Genomic DNA, 23,341 nt, shown 5'->3' with positions numbered 1-23,341 from the left:
GGAACAGAGAAGTGTTGTGTTCACTCATGGGTTGGGCTTTATGCTAAGAATGGTATCACAAAATGTCAGCTTCCTCTTCCCATTTACCATTATTAGATATGATGTGATCATGAGTAAATCATTTGAGACACTGTTGAATCATATTTTTACCATCAAAAACCAAGTGAGTATATTTGTACACTAATTTATCTCCAAATACACAAAAGTTATCACATACGAGGGTGTATAAAAAATGACTGCTAATATCTTTTATAGGAAGTTATCATCAACCAGAAAAAGCATGATTCGGACTTCCATTGATAGGCTACGGTCAGCAGTCTCCATAATTGTAGAAAGTTCATACAGATTATGGGATGTGAAGGGTGATCATTTCGGAAGGTACCCAAAAGTCCATGTGGTACACACTGGACTGTATTTTGCAGACTAACAAGGCTCTGGTGTCTGGACTCGCAGCCAGTACAGTCATCTGTGTTGTGTGCTTGTAATTGTCCTTTCATCAATTTAATCTTATTGCTGTTGATTATCATTGCAATTAGTCAAAAGTGACAGAAAAGCAAAATAAAATAAATCAGAGCAAGCTGTTATATAAGGTATGCCCAAATGAAAAGGAGACTACTGTTATATCTAAAGAATATTATATTACAGAATATTAGCATTACATAATATGTGATGTACAATTAATGTGTAACATGATACCTACACATAATTGCCATTGATATTGATGCATTGATCCCAGTGCGTAGGAAGTGAGTGGATGGCTTCAGTTAAAAACTCCTGGGTTGCTAACAGATCCAGTTTTCCACAGTGTTCTGCACTTCCTCGTCACAGGTGAACCGTTGATCTTTCAGTGATTGTTTTAAGGGGCTGAAGATATGGGAGTCACATGGGGAAATATCGGGGCTGTGCGGAGGATGTGTGAGGACTTCCCATTGAAATGTTCTGAGCAGGCAGGTCGAGGTTCTTCCTCGCCACATGTGCCCTAGCGTTGTCCTGGAGCAGCACTATCCCCTTCGAGAGCTTTCCTCTGTGCCTGTTTTTGATGGCATGGCTCTCCGTAAACGTCCTTCATCCTGCGATAAATTTGTGAAGCATGCTCGCCTTCTGCGCGAAGAAATATGATTACAGCTCTCTGCACTGATCTCGAGGAATCCATCCGCGCAAAACAACTCTCGCCAACTGAGGAAACAGCAGGTGAAGCCGTTTGCTACACCTGCAAACTGGGACAAACACCACGCCATCTATTGGCAAGCATATTTACCTTCTTCGATTAGATATAACACCGCTACAGCAAAGATCTTTTCATTTGGGCATAACTTATATTTCACCATTTTTTGGGGAGAATAAGTTTTAAAAATGGGATAGCTTATTAAAGACAGTTAAGTAAATTAAGGCTTGGTTGGGCCTTGGACGCCAGGGCAGTTATCTTTGAATTGTCCTTTCCTTCCAAAAAATGAAATTCCAAAATCTGAAAAATTACTTATGCTTAGAATTCCTTGTGGAACATTCACGTGAATCTTCATGTGGTATGCTTTTTCTGTTCTCTAGATATTACCAACACTTCAATAGACTTACGTAGCCACGAAACTATTGAGAATATCTAGACAACAGCGAAAGCAAACCAAACAAAGATTCGTGTGAATTCTCTAGAAGAAATTCTAAGTGTGTGTAATTTTTCAGATTTTGAAATATTATAGCAGTTTTTCGAAAGGTGACAATTCGAAAATAACTGGAAAAATCCATTCGCCCATCCAAAGAAAATGCTTTCCTTACTCTTGTGCAACACTTGCCCAAAGACTGATGCATTACAATCATTAAGGATTTTTCAAATATGTGCGTAGGAATTTTTTATAAACTGTTAGTGTCACCAGGGATGTTGTGCTGATTTTGTTACAAATGTTAACACAGTAACCCTGACTGCTGATATTTACCACTAAAGAAGATAAACAGAACATCAAAGTTCTTAAAATGACTAGCCAATCAATTTTCAATAACAAAAACCATCACTAAGTACAGTGTGTCTTAAAATGATTATTGGGGTTTCATAGTCGTTTAATTCTCCTTATATGTGGGGTTCAAGGAGTGGGGGAAAACAACAAGTTTACGTAGTGTATCTTCAATGTGAGCACCTTTCGTGACACAGCATACATCCATCTGGTACTCCGATGCTTCGCAACACTTTTGTTCGACACACTTGGACATCCAGGACTTCCCTTTGCCATCTTGTAATCCACCTACGCTGCTGTGGCTGACGGAGAACAAATAACAGAATAACAAACTTCCACAGCCGATCTTATCATACATGTACGATATAAACATTCACCTCCATATGTTGCAATACACTGATAATGACCGCTGAGCTTAAACTTGCAGAATGATTACCAATGCAAATGATATTGTGGTAATTAATGTTAATAGTTGTATTTAAAACAAATACAGTTCAGGCGCACAAAATCTAACCACTTCCATCACCATTTTTGTACTTATTGATTTTCGTTGCTATGGTAACAACAATTTGTTTTCTTCTTTTTTCTTTTTAGATACAAAGTATTTTATGCAGCGCAATAATAACAATATAACATGCATAAGTTAAAGCAATGACTATCACAGTTTGAGAATTGGGAGAGCCTCAATACCAACTACTTGAAACCCCGATAATCATTTTGGGACACTGTGTATATTAATTCAAACAAAATTTGAAATTTTGAAAGGTTTTTTTTATTTTTAAAAAAAAAACATTCTGTACAGCAAGAAGAACTGATCTGCAGTGACCAGATTGATACATACATTGTTATGACTACATTCTTAAACACTAAATGCAGTTTTAATAGCCCTGAGAATACAGATACTGCTGAGTGCAAGTTCAGCTATACTGAAACTGTTTGTGATTGGAGCGAGGTTGACCTTCATATTGCCATGGCAGTGTTCACTGCTGGAGTAAACAGATTCTGTCACTTCGTTAAAATGTCTTTTAGCACTGACATGTCATATCCTGTGATGTACAAACTCGGTTCATGGTCATACTTTATAGAACGTGAAAGTATATTTTTCCACAAGTTCAAAACTTTTTATACATTGTTTGCTGAGAGCATATTACTCGATACTAAATAACTGTACACAACATGTACAAAACCCTTCATTCCAACTAGTATTGATAGCCTGTACTTCGTAATCCATTTAATAAAGGAAGTAGGAATATCAACCTTGGTTGAAATTAAAACAAAATAGCGATACATATTTATAATCTGTTGCTGGAAATAATAGTCCCTTGATGTCTTTGTATAACATAAAAATAGCCTGTGGTGCAACAACCCTTGAGGACCAGGGTCTACTTACAGATCTCAATATTCAGCTAAGAAACCCTAATTGTAATACTTTTATTTTGTTTTAATTATTACAGTAAAACCTCATTAATCCGGACTTCGCAAAAGGCAACCAAAAAAAAGCAGAATGAAAGGTTATTAATGTGGCTAGAAGTCAAAGAAAAGGCAGTCAACCACTGATGAAATTCTGTTTCCCGCAGACTTTGTACTGTACTGTACTGTATAGTGTATTTAGGCCTATGTCCTTTAAATACGCCATAATAATAGTGTTTTGTTGCTATAAATGGAATTTTAATGCACTTTCTACTGTTCTTTTAGGTTATTTCAGTAATCCGGACTTTCGTTAAGCCAGTCAACGTATCCCCCCGTTAGTCTGGATTAACGAGGTTTTACTGTATTACCATTACTGAAGAAACATTGGAAGTACCCTTTGACATATACAGTGTTGGCATTTTAAATTCATTTTTTTAAACAAGAAAGAAACATTTAGATTTAATATTGTACCAGTTCTTTTGGCTGCACCAGTCAAATAATTTTTTGTCAATTCCTCTTGTATTTAAAGATTACCATGGTGTTCCAAATTTTAAAAAATGTACATCCTTCTAGAGTACTCAGGTGAATCATCCTGTGGTTTGCTGTGGTATAAATAGACTTACGGTGCTGCACAACCATTATAGAAATCTGGACAATAGTAAAAGCAAACCATATTCACTTAAATGTTGTAGAAGCAATTCAAAACCGATATAATTTTTCAGAATTAGGAATATTGCAGCAGTTCTTCAAAAGAAGAGAAATTTTCAAAAGCGACTTGACAGGTGTATGGCAAAGGTCCAACATGTACTTAGATGAATTTCCCACTATATGTTCCCAAGAAAGAAATATATTAGATTTTCTAGGAAATTCCTTTCAGCAATGATGAATGTTCTCTGTGTCCACACAAGATGATGATTTTCTAAACCAAAGTCCATACAAAATTCAGTCAAGAATGATAATTATTTGCAGCAACAGATTGTTTCAGTAATTTGCATTGATGTTTGTTAATACAGCACAATTAACTATGTACATTTTATGTAATCAAGCTACATTCATTTCACCTACATCCCATAGTGCAAAGTATAACATGTAACTTTGAAATATCACTATTTACAATACTGGAAAAATTGAGCATTAGGGCATTATGTACATATTATAACATAAATAAAAAGTGAGCATGTTGTGGATGTAACTGGAAACATGGCTGGAGGAACATTTAATCTACATGAGCAAGAACTTCTTGTATTAGTCTGTGAACCTGTTCGTGATGGTTGGAAAACAAAGCATTTGCATAGAAAACTTTTGTGAAGTACAACCATATCTATCCATTGAGCATAAAGTGTACAGAAAAGATATTTTTCACCCAGATTATTGCACAGTAATACCAAGCAGTAGGGATGGACTGATGGAAATTTTGCATCTATGGTGGAACCACAAGCAAAGAAACCTGCACAGACCCGCGACAATTGTGCACCGTACTCCCGCAAGGAAGGGAGGGAGGGAGAGAGTGGAAGATGCTTCCTTATGGCCCTAGCTGAACGGAAGAAGGGAAAGCTGCACGGGGACTTTTCGTCCAAGGTTATTTTTTCTTGTGGTCGCTCTATACCAAAGAAGTACCAATAGAAAATTGCAAATGTTCCATAAAAACTGAGTAGTTAATTCTAGGGCTGAATAAATATGCATACTGATGTTGCTACTCTTGCTAATTATCGGGCCGCCTCAATGGAGTAGTGGTTACGTTGTCACTAGTAATCAAGGGGTCCCAGGTTCGATACAGTGGAGGCCCCCAAGGTGCCCACCAGTCAACAAAAAGTTATTCTTGCAGTCAAGAATTTTTCCTATCACAATGACTGAGTTTATTTTACTTCACTTTTCTGCTCCTTTGGCTAATTGCGAAGATGAGGATAAACGGTGGTAAGATAAGATGGATGAAGGGACAATCGCAAATATATTGGGACAGCAACACGAACCCCACGCAAGATTATACTGGCTGCGAGTCTAGACACCAGAGTCTTGCTAGTCTGCCTAATTCCCTTGTTACTTACAGCTTCAGTTTTCATCTTAACTGGCCTTTTGGTAGGCATTTTTCATTAAATCAATATTTATTTTCTTAGTTGCTAATGTCAAATTTTTTCTAAGTAGGGATAAATAAAAGTTAAGAAAAACGAAAAGAAAAAAAAAAGGATTTTGGATTATGTTATTTTGGTAGACACCCCTGATTTAGTCCAGATTACCCTATCTATGCATAAAGGGGACTTATCAATTCTTACCGATCCCCACTGACACAAGTATGGATGCTTAGAAGTTGTTCGAAATATTCTTTAATATTAGTGCGGAAGAATTCCACTCTAGTTTTATGAAAGAATTTTAATTTAAAATATTCAAAAATTACATTAGAATATTAAAATACATGTTATGTAATCACAAAGTCCAGTTTTTAATATGATACCAGTGCAAAATAAATAATAAATTTGGATCTTGCATAATTTAGATTTAGCAAATGTCACGTGGTATTTCTGCACACCCTGTGAAATTCCCACACTGGAGAAGTATCTGTAAATAAATTGCAACTGATGCTTTCAATTCAGCCCTAGTTTATTCAGCTCCTTATGACTGCCAAGAGGTTTTGTGTTGAAAAATAAACTGCATATTTACAAAATAATGGTAATTTTACGAAGAGACCAAAATGCCTATATCAGCCGATATCATTACAGTACTGAGTAATCTCTCCCATCCCTACTGATCTGGTCTATCAATAGCCTATCACCATCTTAGGTTCAATTAAGATTTTTCACTTGTTTCTATTGCGGGGAAAACTGGGATAACAATTTGCATAAGAATTGGATGGAAGAAATAAAACTTTAACTGATTGGAAATTAATGTGCTGCAAGCTGACTGGGTCCTTACATATTTTTTTTAAATTTTATTTTATTAGCTGGTGGGGCCTTGACACTTAACTTGCAAGTACAGTATTTATATATTTAGAAATTTTAATACTATCGCAAATATTACAGACGTAGTTGATTTAGCAATGTACTGCAAAGGTTTTTTTTGGAAAATGGGGATTGTCTCGGTAACAATTTCTTTGAAAATATTTCTTGTTTCATAGAGCAGCACTGATGATGTAAATTCTAAAATAATAGAATACCTCTTAGAACATTTTCATGAAACCACTCCACCACAGAGGTATAAACTGGATTTAAAATGAACTATTATAAATGTTGTCAGTGGAACCCCGATTTTACATTTTCCTGCATTTTAAGTTGTTTTTTTTTAGCTTGGTCTCCTGAAAATCATAAAATCGAGATTCAACTGTATTTTTAATCTTTCAGAATTTTCAATGGGAATTGTAGCTTTCCTGGTGATGTGATTCAAACAAGTGTTCTCATGTTACCAGCCAGGTTAAGTTGCTGTTTACCACCAATATTTTGAGATGATGAAAAACTATGTATGCACTCAAAACACTAGAAGTAAAAAAAGACAATTTAACTGGTTAGTAATCCAGAATTTTGACTATCAAAAAGGTTCATTGAAACACGAGACATTTTTGAAAAATCATTGCCAAGATATATGCGAGGTCCTGCAATGCAAAGCCGATTGTAACCACATGACAGATTCACTAAATTTTCACGACAAAAAAAAAATCATTTTACATTTAAGCAGTCAAAGATACCATGCTTACAGTATAGCATAATGCAATGCATTAAAAAGATGGAACAATGCTTAAGTAAAAAACACACTGATCTCTAGGAACATTCTTGAGAAAGAACACTACACAGTAACATAATACCTTACTATTCCTCAATTGTGCAAACGTTTAGTGTCTCATTTTGAACAGTTTTTATTTTCATCACTGGCACACTGGACAGCATTTGGCTTTTGCAGTAATGCTCACTGCATCAAACAGAAATTCTGTATCATGTAATTTCACTATACATGGAAGACACTTGCTTTACAAACAGTTTCATTGGCACATATTTATTCAATACCATATGTAAAAATTATTTACAGCTCTCAATATTTGTGTATGTATAATATGTATAAAATTGTCTGTTGCTTTTACAAACAGTGGAAATTTGATGCTGAGCAGTTCGTAGAGGGTTGTACTTTTCTTGTAGGAAGCTGTGTAACTCGTCTGGCATTTGGAATGCCTTAGGTGCAGAATTTTGGAATAATTCCATGGCTTTTTGAGTCTTTAGGTAGTCAAATGTTGACCCCAGGCTGCGTACCTGGTTTGAGTTCCAGGTACTGAAAAGGTACATGGAGTGTACAGTTTTTGTGTTCTACAATTAGATGTCCTCTGCGAGGTGATGCTCCAACCACTACAACCGTTTCTCCTTTGAGAAGAACAATATCCCCGGTCCCGTCTTCTGTAAAAAGAAATGGAAAAGTAACATTCAGATTGTGTGCATAATGGTATATTATATTCAATTCTGAGTAGAGGGAAGGAGGGGGCTTAGTATTTGATGAACTGCCAAGGTAACTGACTAACAGAAGAAAGAATGCTTCGTCATGAATATCATGTTGCAGAATTGGTTAGGTTATTCATGCTTCAGAGAAAGATAGACAGTGGCAAATTAACATACTGAAATGAAATGCTCACTTATCTGCAAAATTGTCTTGTATGATGTTCTATTAATTTTGATGGCCATTGCCAACATCCTCTTGGCAGAGTTTGCAAAAATAAAGAAAAAGCAGTTTCTTTTATTATTATTTTTACTGCGACGTTTCACCCTCGTTTCTCATAACTTTGTCAAACTGCTGTTCACCAGAAGTGTAGGGTGACTAAAGGTATTTTCTACTGTTACGGCAGCCGATCCTAGTTCTGTCAAGGGGAGCAGGAAGCGACCAATCCAGCACGATAAGAAACGCAGCAACCAGTAGAACAAGGTTCACATAGTACTTTTTCTCACCACGTCGTGCATTTTGGCACCACTGCTGTTGTCTGGTTGGTCTGCGGCGTAATCCCCGCTCCCCACTTCCCTTGCTAAAGTCGTTTTCACGTTCAGAAGACACAACGGCGCTTATGGAGAAACCGCACAGTGTTGCCAATGCATCGCTAGCTCATGTCGCCGGGAAATTATGAGCTTTCTTCACAATGAAGGTGTTTCATATTTTGTATATATAATGATAATTATATGTAATTATTAATATTAATATTATACTGTGAACATTACAGTTCATTAGCATGTCATTTTCCCATTAGACTTAATTTAATACACAGGCACATTTAATATTCATTCGCCTTTCTCTGTAATTATTTCATAGAATAACATTGAGATATGGTAATGTGTTACATATATATATATAAATTCATTATTGTCTATGAATTTATGTGTACGTTGGAAACTTAAAGGTGATCTTCATTTCAGTATTAATGTCGACAGTAATGTAAACAAAAACAACGTGTATTTGCGACAGCACTAATGTTGCTCACAACAGCAGCATTGGAAATAATTGCAATTCTATTATAACAAACTGCATGAAGTTAATATTTTTACTGAATGGAAATAAAATAACAACTCGAAAACTTGGTGGTGATTAGCCGGAATGCTGCGGTGAGCCGGCTCAACATGACCAGACGTCTCCTTACTTCGCGCGCAGTTCGGGTTAAAAAGAAACTCCAAATGCATGGAAGTAATATTTCTGGGAACCTTTCAGTGGTTATAAAAAATAATTTCATTATTTTCTCCACAACTTTGTCGCTGAAAGTTTTTACTTGGAATTACAGAACAAAAAATGGGCAGCGACAACATTTTCTACTGCACGGATATAAAAAATCTCCACATACTTTATTTGAATATTTTTTAATGTGAATATGCTTTAAAGTATTGATAAATTCTGAGCACCACCATCACCTATGACAATTAGAAAACAGTGTCAATTTTTTTCATAATGAATGCTTCAATTTTACGGCATGTTTCAACGTTAGGAATGAAAATAATGTAAAAATTTCGTTTTCACAATATGTAAGCAAGTTACCAGTTTTTTGTGCTCACCATCGTATTCTCTACAAAAGGTACTGATTTTACGTGAGCTAAATTTGTAAATCGAGAAATTTCACAACAGCATGCTCGTATTTGCCCATAAGAAAATCATTGTCCATAAGAGCCCATTGTGTCTTCTGAAAGTGAAAACGACTCTAGAACTAGGGCTGGCTGCCGTAAGAGTGGAAAAGACCTATAGCCATGTATGGTTGTGTGTGTGCTTGATTTGGTGTAAGCTTGACAATGTTCTGGGAAACCAGGATGAAACGTCGCAGAAAAAATAATAACAATTTAAAAAAAAAAACAGTATTATGTCATATTACATCTACAAAAGTAGTTATGCGAACCTTCAAGAAGAAAATACATTTACCAGAGTTTTGCTTCAAAATATTGAAGAATTATAAGTATCTGAAGCGTGAAATATCTGTTATAAATCATGAAATTTAATTTTTCACACAATAGTGGTGAAATACTTCCGGGACAATTAGACACCTCAAAAGTATTGCACAGCATTTTGGAAGACAAGTATCAAATGGTTCAGTAAGTGAAAGCTAACCAATACCTCTGGTATCAAGTGATACTGAAACATCGACTCGGCCATAACTACAAAAAATCTAGTCTGTTTACACATGATTTCATTTCCATTTCTTTTTAAATCAAGTTGCAACATATTTCCTTTAATATTAATTACTTACCAGGATAAGCCATCTTCATAACTCTCGTCTGTGGATATCCAAGTTTCGTATTTCCAGTGACTGTGTACGGTCGACTGGGTGGAACTGGAGGGGGCCTCTCCTGTTGAAGAAAAATCAGTGAATTGTTAAAAACTTCCAATTGGTTGCATATATTTTTGAACCAGCTGAGGTTGGTTGCATATATTTTTGAACCAGCTCAGGTTGGTTGCATATATTTTTGGACCAGCTGAGGTTGGTTGCATATATTTTTGAACCAGCTGAGGTTGGTTGCATATATTTTTGAACCAGCTCCGGTTGGTTGCATATATTTTTGAACCAGCTCCGGTTGGTTGCATATATTTTTGAACCAGCTCTGGTTGGTTGCATATATTTTTGAACCAGCTCTGGTTGGTTGCATATATTTTTGAACCAGCTGAGGTTGGTTGCATATATTTTTGAACCAGCTGAGGTTGGTTGCATATATTTTTGAACCAGCTCAGGTTGGTTGCATATATTTTTCAACCAGCTCAGGTTGGTTGCATATATTTTTCAACCAGCTCAGGTTGGTTGCATATATTTTTGAACCAGCTCAGGTTGGTTGCATATATTTTTCAACCAGCTCAGGTTGGTTGCATATATTTTTGAACCAACCTCTGCTGCACTCTATAGAGTTTTGAGTTTTGATGAGAGGAAAGTATATGGAATATATCTATACATAATACGTACTTGCAACCTTTCAAATTTGATTGAAGTTAATATTTAGATCTAGCTTGGCAATAACTTGTCCCAACATGTGCTGAGTACTCCTGTACAGCCTTAGCTTTCAGTAGGAATTGATCACCATATTTGTACCTGTGGCCTGGAGCAGTGGTGCTAATGTTTCATGTTTAAATCACTTGCAAGCATGTAGTTTGCATATTTTCTCACTTCACAATATTGTCGATCTACAGCATTGCTTCTAAAAGCTAAAGAGTCAACGGACATTTTCCACTCTTCTAGCTTGTAACCGATTCTACAGGGTGAAGAAGGAAGTGAACTTTTTTCCTTTACAACCAGTTGATTAAGATACATTTTCATCGAATGCATTCTACCTTTGTAACTGTGAGACTAGAATATCAGTGGAAGAAGGGCAATTTCATCTGTGGACAATTGGCTCTTTCTAAATCATGGGCACTGCAAAGGGCATTGAATGTCCTTTTAAACTAATCTAATTTCTTTGATTGCTAGCATAAATACAAACAATGTGCAGCACCTAGTATTTATCTTGGACCCTAATTAGAAATAGTACGATTTTTCTAATGAATGGTATTTTGTGTTGTTTTTGTGAAGAAAAGGACACTTCCTCGCACATGTAGCAATGAAGACGCAAACTTACATCACAGCATTTTTATCTATTTAGAAAAATATTACATCTACTCAAACTGTCGCTTCTTCACAGATGTAACCACTATATCAACATTAAAAAAACTGAAAATTGCACAGGGGACTGTTCTTGCAGAATACAAAAGCACAATTAGGAACTGAAAAAATCTAGCTGTATTAAATTTAGTACAGTGTTGCCAACCTAAAGTAGTAATTTCCTATCTAGGTGCAAATTTTCCATTGTTTAAATTTCCTGCATAAAATTAAAATTACAGCTAATTTTCAATTTTCATTTCCATATTCACTTTAAGCACCACCAAATGTAAGAATTGAGTACTTTCATTTAATTTACATTTTTACTGTTTAACAGTGATATAAATTATCGGTATCTATAATTTCATATTGGTTCATCTGTAGCTTTTATTAAGGGTGTAGTAATGCTTTTTTTAAGATTGTTACATAATTTGTGACAGTCAAGACAATTTTAATTTCCTACTGTTACTGTTAAGTGGTGCATGTCCTCATATCAGGTGAATGGTGTAAATAGCCTCAGTGTAATGATGCACCCTTCTTTTAATAATCAAATCAATCCTTCATCTCTTTCATTGGCTAACGATTCATAATCATTGCATGCACATAGGAGAAAGGGGGAAGAAGTATGAAAAGAACCTAATCAATTTAACATTTAAAAAGAAATGAACATCAATAACAAATTGCCTAAATGTAGTTTTAAACAACATTTACATACCAAATCTAGGCCAAAGAAGTTGCACGTTTGCTGAATCATCTTGTGGTCACACTTCTCCACCGTGTCGGGTGGCGGAGTTCCGGCGATGGGTTGAGGACGAGGACGGGCAGAGTTGCGTGCTTGTGACGTGGCCAGCTGCATCTCCAAGTTCCGTCTCAGCGTCGGCCATCTTCTTCGGAAATGCCAACCTCTCCACGTCGCCTGAATTAGAACGGCTGCTTTGTGTCTCGTTTCTGATCGCAATGTCTCAAGTTGCTGTCGGGCACCCTCACTGTAAATAAAGATAACCATTTATTAGAACCATCATTGATAAATGCTTTCCAGCATACGAAGTTACATTTGTTTTAGAATGTGTTGCTTAGGCTTTGTGATTATTTAACAAAACCAGAAAATTAATATCCGTGCATCACCAACAGCACATTTCTGTGTCCTCATTGAAGAATCGCACCCATCTCTGCACCACTGAATCACTCGTGGCATGTATTCCCTACACCTCACAAACTTTATAATAAATTTCAGCCTAAGTCATGTTCCTCGCATTCAAGAATTGGATTACAGACAGCATTTCACATACAGTGGATTTCTCCATTTTCTTAAACAGTATAAATATAATGAATAAATTATGTTCAAGTGGTGTCTGTACCTAGACAAGGAATCAACACACAGCATGTCTGCACACCATCATATTATAAGTAATGCAGCGATAATATTTGCAAACAGTGTTTATTTTGTGGATATCCTTCATATACGGCAATTCAGGTTCTGAAGTAAATGTTCGTGAAAATATATAGTAAATACGAGGGTCATCTAGAAAATAAAGACCGTTTGGTTATACAAAATGAAAAACAGAATATTTATTGGAAAAACAATTCTGTTACATACTTGAAGCTTCCTTCACTTCTCTACATAATCACCTCCTACATTTAAACATTTGTCGTATCTGGGCACGAGCTTCAGAATTCCCATGTTATACTCTTCTGCCGCCAGTTCATTAAGCCAGGTGGTCACTGCATTCAAACAAAAGACCGCTCGTGCATTTCCGCCACGCAGCTCACTCCTCTTTCTCTTTTCAGGGTCAACTGACTTCCGTAACAGCTGTGCTCATAACGCTGTGAGTGGAGGTTGCAAGAAGTCGTCCTTGTGCAGTTGGGGTGGTCAAAATGAACTGCATGATGGAAAATCCCGCCGATTGTGAGGTAAGGAGTGTTATTCGATTTCTGAACGCTCAAAAGGTGAAATCGGCAGAAATTTACCGACAACTGAAAGCAGTGTATGGTGATAATGTAATGAACAAAATGAGAAAATGGTGTGAAATGTTCAACAATGGATGAACAAATGTGCCCAATGAAACTCAACCTGGACGCCCATCACTCATCACAGAAGACCTGAAGACTGCAGTGAACAACAGAATCTTGCAAGACAGGCACGTAACTCTCAATGAATTGCACATTGTGTTTCCAGACATTTCTCGTTCTTTGCTTGGTGAAATTGTGTCGCAACATCTCGGCTACAACAAAATTTGTGCACGATGGGTTCCGCGGCAACTGAGTGACCAACGCAAAACTCAGAGAATGGGCTGATGAACTGGCGGCAGAAGAGTATAACATGGGAATTCTGAAGCTCGTGCCCAGATACGACAAATGTTTAAATGTAGGAGGTGATTATGTAGAGAAGTGAAGGAAGTTTCAGGTATGTAACAGAATTGTTTTTTTTCCAACAAATATTGTGTTTTTCATTTTGTATAACCAAACGGTCTTTATTTTCTGGATGACCCTCGTAATTCACTGTCATTTAACAGTAGTGGTAAATATGTATTATATTCACATCTATTGGTAAATTGTTCATTATTGGGGATGGCCAAATCTGGATAAAATTTTATCCACATATTTTCTATCTATTTTTTGATATATGTATTATTCAGATTATCTGAATTATCTGTATTATTCAGATACGAATGTGTCCAATATCCAGACAGGTTTATCGTTATCCATTTTAGGAGCTATCCACATATTCCTTTATTCGTAGTTTTTGAATTTCACTGTACGGGTTTTCAAAAAATCTGTTCTCTCTGGATATCCAAATTATCCGGATATTTGGATTATCAAGATATATATATATACTACCTGGATATCCTAATTATCCATATATTTGGATTATCCAGATATCTGAATTCCACATTATCCCTTGCATCCAAAATGTATATCGAAAAATTTGAAATCTTGATATCTGTTATGCAGTTTGTGAGCATCTCTAGTTCATATCTCTTAGACATAACTGTATATTTTGCCATTACAGCTAAGGATACTTTTTCTTTCCTTAACATAGGCCTCCCCGACGGCACAGTGATAGCGTCGTCGCCTTTTAATAAAAAGGTCCCAGGCTCCATACCTGGTAGAGGCACATAGTGGTTTGGATCCCACTGTAAACTGTAGGTTCAGTCCCGATTAGCCTTACTGTACATAAAGTGGACTTAAAACACCAATCAATCTTTCCTTAACAGTTTAAACCTACCTGAGAAATATGTGCCTTTTCCCCATTGTCCAGCTGGTGCTCACTTGCTGTATCTTGGGCAGATCCTCGATGGAGTGTTGGAAACACTGGAGGATGAGGTGGCAGTCCTCCATCGCTTTGTCCTCCACTTGCTTCAGCTTCTTAAAAGGCGCCAGCATTTTGTACCTTGCATTGAAGGCTTTGAACCTCATCCTATGAGGGTAACCTACAAAACAACAGGATGGTTGCTAATCACATTTTCAATTATCTGGCTTCCATAACAGGATTGCGCCCTTTATCAAATTTATCTAATATCATTGGGGTTTATAGAAACCAAAAATGATGAAAAATGCACTATATTTTTTTTTTAAATGGCAAAATAGGCAGCGAGCATGAACTTATTGATTTTCTTAGTCAGTTGGGCATAGTACTTTCTTGGAATTTTTAATTCTTTTGTAATTTCTATATTTTTAACATTTCATTTCTGATATATACTGCTGGACAATGAAAACCGGACACTTTAATATTTGACATCTGAATTGCAATAACAGCTCGCAGGTATATTACAGAATGTTCGGCAGATCATGTAGTACCATATGCACCATTCATAGGCTCGGACTTTGTTTATGCAATCGTACTTAATTGAGTTTCTGCAACATTTAGTTAGCCCTTGTACCAGAGCTTTTATCGACCCATTGCGTTATCACAAAAAATGCAAGTGTCCGGTTTTTTTTGTCCAGCAGTATACTTTGTAGAGAGAAATAAAGTAGTTGGAAAAAAGAGAATATGGCCACAACCTCAAAAGATGCATTTGTTAGGCTTCAACAAACATGAAACAAATTTAAAACAATCAAGACTACATTTTACTATAAAGAACAAAAAGGGAAATAGAAATAAATTCACACCCTAATCATCATCGCTGCAATTAGCAAAGAATGGCAAAAAAAACAAAAAAAAACATGCTACATGAGAAAATGTAAACAGTGGCACAAGACAGGATACCGTTAAAGAAATAGTAAATGCTCATTTAAACATTTGTAACATTTAGTCTTTTGTTAGAGTGAGAAAAAATAAGAAGAAATGTATATTTTAAAAGAAAACACTGCATTGCTTCTGAAAGAAAAAAATATAAAAACAAAACGTAAATGTATGTAAAAAATTTGTTCTGCTCCTCTTACCTCCAGCCATTAAATTCACAGTCTCAAGCACTTGGAGGGATCGAATCTGTTTCCGAACAGTCTGCCTGTCAAATTTGCCTGGCGTCTCTGTTTCGTTGCTCCGTATGCAGCGAATGAAATGAGGTTTTGCATGCACCAGCGTACGCAACAAGTTGTCTAGTCTTGTGTGGAAGTCTTGCGTTAATGTCGACACAGGTTCATCGCCATTTTGCCTGTAACGAGAGAGGCACAGAATATACTTTCATGATTCCAGATTAATACTCAAAATAATAACTAACTGAAAAGTGAAAACTGATGCTCGAACAAAGCTTAACTTGTGTGAACATTATCTCAGTTGGTAGAGAGTGGCATTAAACTCCTGCCAAGTCACAATTTTCACAACTTGTCTACTAATTTCATAATTGGGAAAAGAGAGATATTGGCCACTGGAGGTTGATTGTGGCTAGGTTGCTTGCGGATGGGTTGATTGTGGTTGGTTAAGGTGTCTGACCTGTATTTCCGCTTTACTGCACCAAGTGGAAAGTTGTGCTTCTGTGCCTTCCCCTACCATCCCACCACTTGCAACCGCATATCCAAAGCCCTTCTCCCATATGGCATCAAAGTAGTGCACAAACCCAATTCCAAAATAGCTGATAAACTGAACAAACACAAACGGTACTTCCTCTTCCCCCCCCCTTGATAACCCAGGTGTATACAATGCAGAGTGCAAATGCAAGGCACATTACATCGGCAGGTCAATCAGATCTGTCAATGAAAGAATCCAACAGCACCTAACAGATGCAAAAAAAACCCAACCCACTACTGGTCTTGCTAAACATATCAAATACAATAGCCATAAAATTCAAAAGGTTCAAGTCAAACACACTGCTCAAGGAAACGGATACCATAATGTATTTCCCGCACGAGCTAAACATTGATAGCAGACAAGCGCACCACACTTGGATTCTCCTACTACAACAATTATCACCCGGAAATAGCAGACGACATGAACCCAAACACACAGTTAACAACAGCGCACCTAGCAGCAGCAGAAGAACTACAAACAAAAGATGCACGCCAAGCAACAGTACATCAAGTTCCAACGTGGATGGTGGCAGCGGCCACTGAAATTAATACAACGAAGAAGTAAAAACAGTTTTGCTGATAAAGTGAGTACTAATTTTTCCGTATTTGTCTACTAATATTAAACTACTTTGGTTGCCATAAGCTCTTTCCAATAGCTATTTCAGTCACTGAAGCATGTATATAAAAAATAATCAAGAATGCAACCCAATCTTGTTTAAATATAATTATGACTGTGCAAATATAATCAAGGGAATACACTGAATGAAATGCTATTTCTATTTAATTTTATTTGGATAATGCATTTCAGTGGTCATAACTAAATATACACACCAGAACCTCGATTTTACATTTTTCAGGGGACCATGGGCGTCCGGAAGGGGGGGCAAGGGGGGGCCGTGCCCCCCCCCCCTGGAAAATGAAAGTCAACCAAAAATTATGTATTTCACACATATAATTTCATTTTTGCCACAATAATATGTGTTAATTATTGCATGAACACCATAAATTCAAATTTAAGCAATGTTTTTTTAGGGAACAACACTATTTTTGGGGAAAATGTGCCTTGTTCGCCCCCCCCTGGAAAAAAATACCTTCCTTGCCCCTCCCTGGAAAAAATCCTGCGGACGTCCATGCAGGGAACATAGCTGGAAAATTTAAAATGTGGGAAAATGTTAAATCTAGGTTTGACTGTACTCATAAAGTTATACCTAATTCTCAACAATGACAAAGCTATATATTGTATCAATATGATTGCTTTGATACTGGTCATGGCCTGTATTTGGTGTACAATACATTGCAAGTAATAACATTTGAATATTTATAAAGAAAATTAATATTCCATGACTCAACAGCCATTAGGGGACCATGGTGTACTAAGCAGCTTTTTGTTGAGTGATGTGTAGTCATTGTATTGAGTCTTAGCACTGCTGTTATCTGGTTTCCTCTACAGGAGCCTACTACTCTCTTTCAAGAAGATCTACAACTGTCCCCCCAATACTGGGTCCAAAGCAACTCTGAATGGTGTTCGAACCCATGACTTCACTAACCATTCAGCTATGTGCAAACTTATTTTACAAATTAAGAGCTATTTTTTCATCATATTTAATAAGATATATAATAAAATTATCACTTTCAGCTTTATCATTTTATGATTGTTACTGCTGGTGCAATGGTTTCCAATCCCTATGAATATTATAATCATTGCATGAGCATTGCGATACTGCCTTTCATTCTTAACGGTCGATTGGCCCTTGGCCATCCCAGCGAATCCGTTCTTGTTTAATTTTCCTCTCCTTTTCAAAAACTATATGATATTCTAAAATATGAAAAATTACATATTCCTTAGAATTACTTCTAGAACATTCACGTACATCTTCGTGTGGGTTACTTTCACTACTGTATAGATATTCTTAATATTTTAATAGGATTACATAGCAACAGAACTATTGAGAATATCTAGACAACAGTGAAAGCAGAACATGTGGAGATTCATGTTAATGCTCTAGAAGTATTCCTAAGTAGTGCTTTATTTCTAACGGTATGCATTGCTATGTCATACTGGCACCCTTTTATAGGTGAGAATAAACTAACATAATCTTTTTAATGAAACAAATATGTGTTTGGGGAGGAGGGGGTAAGTACATGGATGCACAATCATTTATGAACATACCACAATATTTTTTTAGTAGTTCTCATGATGTACACAAAAACAAGCCAATATGAAGAGTACTGGAATCTTTATACCGAAGGAAAAAAAGCACTGATTCAGATTTGGGAATATTATAATTGTTTTTCAAAAGGAGAAGAAAATTCGAAAACGACTGCCCTGGTGTCGGCCAAAGGTTCAGCCAAGCCGTAAACGAGAAGAAGACCATGTGTACATTTGTAACTTACAGATCTGTGTGCGACGTAGGAGATATTCGGAAGCTAATTCCACGAGGTACTGTTTCCTGAGAATAGAGAGCTTTTAGTTCACTTCCGAACAAATGCGTGGCAAACCCAAAATTGCAATTGTGTTTATGGAACACTGACACCAAGTCATCTGGCACCACATCCTTGTTGGTATCTGCGAATACAAAATAGAAACAATTAAAGCAACAAATATAATGCAAATTCATTTTATTAATAAATTTCTTATTGACACTAATACAATGGAATTTTGAATTTATATTATTGTGCATTTCGTGTCTTTTGGACCACTGGCTGTTGACAATGTAAGTTACAATCAATACCTCATCTTTTTGAGAAGAGTCAAAACGAGATGAAATATTGAATAAATTACAGATCTTACACTGTTTCTGAGGAAGTTTTTTATTGTCTCCTTAACTTTTTAATTAGTTGCATCTATTCTGTGCTGGTCTCTTTACAACTTTGCATAACTTTTCTCAATGGGCTCTTTACACCCCTTTTTAAACTTTTTAGAAAAGTGGATAATTCTTCGTATACTTTGAAGGGTGCAAAATGGCCATATGTGCCAATGCAGCCAAAAATTCTAACTCATTCATTTATTCAATATTTCATCTAGTTTGACTACACAAATATGATCTTGCAAACCGCACTACGATATCAACGGTCCCAGGTTCAAATCCTGGCCTGAGCATGGTTGTTCTTTGTGTGTATCATCAATTTCATCACTCATCCTCATCTTTGCTAGCCAAAAGTGACAGAAATGTGAAGTAAAGTAAAACAAAATCAAATATCAACCTTTATATGAAGTGTACCAAGACTACTGGTATGAATGTATACAATTATTTTAAATTAGTTCCATAGATGGCATTACTCTACACACTAGTGCTTCCTTAACATCTTGTTGGAAGCTATAATGGAACAGTTTTTAAAATTTTGTTTTAAAGTTACTAAACACACTTGTTCTTGTAGATTACATATGTATCTGTTTTCAATATTAAACCTAATATACAACACATCATGTCTCGACACTTTTTTTTTCTTTTTTTCTTTTTATTTTAATGTGTCTGGAAAATAGTAGTGGTTAATTAAAATTCTACAAAATCAGATCAGTATAGATATCTTCCCAGAGTTTCACTGTGCCTATTTCTATTTGTATTTTGGTTATTCTACATTGCTTTTCTCCCTCTTGTCTTAATCATGATAATTAGAGGCATGCAAATTTCGTTTTTGATGAAAACACGAAATATAAAATAACATGCTGTAATGTTCAATTTTCATGTTTTTGAAAGGTGTGAGGTGCTTTTCCTACCCTGTTTTGTCACGAAATAATGCGAAATATACTCTTAAACACGAAATTTACCGTTTATATACCAATGCAACACTTTCTGAAGTCTAGTATCCTGTGAGTTATGCAATTCACAGGAAATTGATTAATTCTGCTGTAAATATTTGAGAAGCAAAAATGGGACTGCTTTACACAGGTATAAACTTAACACTCTGGTAACTACATAAATGTGCTATTAGAAGGGATAAGTTTATTTTGTGTAATAAGTGCAGTTTTTAAATCTAATTTAGGATTATATTCACAATTTTAAAACCAAAATGTCATTTTATATAGCACTTTTGATGTGTTTATTCACCACTATAACACCAAAATTTTATTTTATTTACCGCTTTTGAACCCAAAATAGACTCTGTTTTTGTACCGAAATTTTGCTTTTTTATTTACCAAAAATATGTGCCTGATAATTCAATGTACTGTAAACCTATTTTTGCCCAGAATAATAACTAGCGACGGTTACCAACTAACACTATGTTGCAAATTTTTTTCCATTGTGGAAACATACCCATAAAATCTGAGGCATCATAAACCACCCTTCCAGTGAAGTGCTGGATGCCAAATGTCCGTGGCTCGAGGGGCTTTGGTTCAAATAGTCTGGAATTCTGCTTGTGCTGGACTTTCACCTTCTGGATGTAGGATTCGGCAGTTCCTCTCACAGAACACTCCACGTCCAGCATGCTAAGCAAACCTGTCCTCTGTAAAGCAAATAAAATATATTATTATTCACTGTACATTTTAAAACAGCACATTGTGAAAAGTTACCTGTTCATCAAGCATCTTTTTTGCATAATCAAACCCAACAAAGTTGGGAAAAAATCAGTTCCAAAATGATTAATTGTTTGTTGACAAAATACATGCAAGTGCTTTGGTTTTTATATGAAATTGTTATCATTTATCACACAACATTTCTGTCATGATTCTATATTTTCTTGACTCTTGGTACCTAAGTGAAATAAAGGTTTCCAAACTCATTGTCATTTAAATAATTTTTGTTGTTAATTCTAAAATATTAAACATAATATAATATGTTAACAATTTCCTTCCTGTGAAAACATCTATTTTTCATGTATGCAGCATTGATTTATACAAAATGTATATTTTTACAATTTTTATTTCCCATGACAACTGGTTTAAGTATATGCACAAATTTTGAGAAATTAATCATAATTAAATAATTTATATTTAAATTTGTGGAGTTCATCAGCTTCAAACTGCCTTTAGCTAATTAGTGAACACCCACTTTATTTATAAAATAAAAATAAACAGATTAATAAACAATGCCTAGCTAAGTGTAATTTTAATGACAGAATGTGTTTAACAATAAGGAAATGTCTTTTGTTCAGTAGCGTGCGGTGACCATTTAGAGAGCGGAAGCACTGAATATATAATTTTTAAATAAACAATAGTAAATCAAGGGGCAGGCTTGCCTTGATAAAAACACTGCACGCTACTGCTTTGTGGCATTTTAGTCTTTCACGGGCTCCGCAAAAATGCCTCTCGACACTTTCGGGGAGTAAGTATCCTGGGAATTATGCAAAATTCGAATTGCATACCGAAGTGCTTCGGTAGCTTACCTTGAATGCATGCCACTGCTTTTGTTTTATGACTGAAATTTCACAATTGAAGAAAAAATTACGTTTGTAAAATTATAACATTCAGAAGCTGTTGTAAGACCAATGGTATAGTAAAAATAGCATGCTTTAAAACCATGATATTAAGTTGAAAAACATCTAACTCACCAAAGAGGATATGAGGTCAATACATGGCACATTGTCTACATAATCAACTTCCACTTCGCAATGAATACCCTCATCTCGGCAAGATTCAATACTGGATTTAAATATATGTGTATTATAGAAATGCTGCATTGTCTCCGCACAGAGGTTGATGCACAAGTGTTCCAGTTGACTCGGCTGAAATGAAATAAAAATGAAATTAGACTGAGAAAGCAAAATACATTTTTTCCCCAAAGATAATATAATAAGTTCTCAGAATTTTGAGTTCAGCGTGATATTTGTGATAAAGATGATTTTGAAGCCTTCACGGTATGACAAACACCACCGTCTTCTTGCCACTTTTTGTTAGTCTTCATTTCTCTCTATTACTAGCTGCAATGAAAGAAACTTACCTTAGGATCTTCGAATCCAAACATGTCTAGAATTCCAATAAAACCATCAGTTGCATGTCGAACAGCATTATTCAATGCTGTCATGGATTTACTTGACTTTGAACCAGCAGTGCCTACTGTTGATGCATGCTGACTGGCAATCTGGAAATAATGAAATACAATGAACACTCCTTTACCAAAACAGTACAATTTTTGCATTTGAATATACTAAAAAAAATATTTGTACAATTAGGTTATCGATTCATAATTGGGAAAAGAGAGACGTGGTAGTATATAAATACGGAGAAACTAGTACTCACTTTTATCCGAAAAGCTGTTTTTTCTTCTTTTTCGATTAATTTCAGTTCCAACGAGGATGGTGGCAGTGGCCACTGAAATTAATCAAAGAAGAAGAAAAAACAGCTTCGTGGATAAAAGTGAGTACTAGTTTCTCCGTATTTATAGGTTATCGAGTTCATTAGATGAGTTTTTTACTCATCTTTCTAGTGAAAATTCCAAAAACGCATTAGCAGTACAGTTCAGCTACTGAAAACAGTAGGTGTTTCTGATTGGTCTAATAATAATAATAAAATATATATATATATATATATATATATGGTCTACTGAAAATACTAGCATAACCAATGTAAATAAATTTTCGGCATGTGAGATTGGCATAATCAATATTTTGGACCCCCCTGACGGCATAGTAGTAATGTCATTGTCTTGTAATTAAGGGGTCCCAGGTTCGATATCCAGTGGAGGCACATAGTTGTTTGGATCGCAAATAAAAAAAAACATAGTTTCTACCTGTACATAAAGTGGAATTAAAAGAAAAACTCAACCATAAACAATATTTTGCTCCTCTTGAGGAATTTGAAAGGGGAGAAAGTGCAGAAATATTGTTATTGCTCAAACATATATTTTTGTATATTTAGAGGTATATTAAATTTAAATGCCACGAGAAAATATCCTCCCCTAATGTCTCCTTACTCAATTTTTTCAAGCTTTCTTACTGTTGAGATTTAGACCTCCCAAATGGTATCCTCGCCTTGTAATCAAGGGGTCCCAGGCTCGATATCCAATTGAGGCACATGATACAGTGGTTCGGATCCCACTTTAAACTG

At 35.8% G+C, this 23,341-nt stretch overlaps 1 protein-coding gene across 4 annotated transcripts in view; it reads right to left on the bottom strand.

Moving 5' to 3' along the window:
* Positions 1–6,584: 6,584 nt before the first annotated feature.
* dachs (unconventional myosin-IXb-like dachs) overlaps positions 6,585–23,341 on the bottom strand; it is a 349,926-nt gene continuing 333,169 nt past the window's right edge. For all 4 annotated transcript variants that reach the window (XM_083136514.1, XM_083136515.1, XM_083136517.1 and 1 more), the window contains 9 exons: positions 22,236–22,376; positions 21,847–22,020; positions 20,613–20,802; positions 18,751–18,922; positions 15,793–16,004; positions 14,636–14,840; positions 12,125–12,395; positions 10,036–10,135; positions 6,585–7,723 (listed from right to left, as the gene is read on the bottom strand). In XM_083136514.1, coding sequence (XP_082992640.1) covers positions 7,557–7,723; positions 10,036–10,135; positions 12,125–12,395; positions 14,636–14,840; positions 15,793–16,004; positions 18,751–18,922; positions 20,613–20,802; positions 21,847–22,020; positions 22,236–22,376 — 1,632 coding nt within the window. In that variant the 3' untranslated portion in view covers positions 6,585–7,556. The remainder of the gene's footprint in view (positions 7,724–10,035; positions 10,136–12,124; positions 12,396–14,635; positions 14,841–15,792; positions 16,005–18,750; positions 18,923–20,612; positions 20,803–21,846; positions 22,021–22,235; positions 22,377–23,341) is intronic.

Source organism: Lepisma saccharinum, chromosome 15 (assembly GCF_977018435.1).
Source record: "Lepisma saccharinum chromosome 15, izLepSacc3.1, whole genome shotgun sequence".
NCBI classification, from domain to species: Eukaryota; Metazoa; Arthropoda; class Insecta; order Zygentoma; family Lepismatidae; genus Lepisma; species Lepisma saccharinum.
The sequence above is the reverse complement of the archived record's forward strand: the minus strand, read 5'-3'. Positions and strand labels throughout refer to the sequence as shown.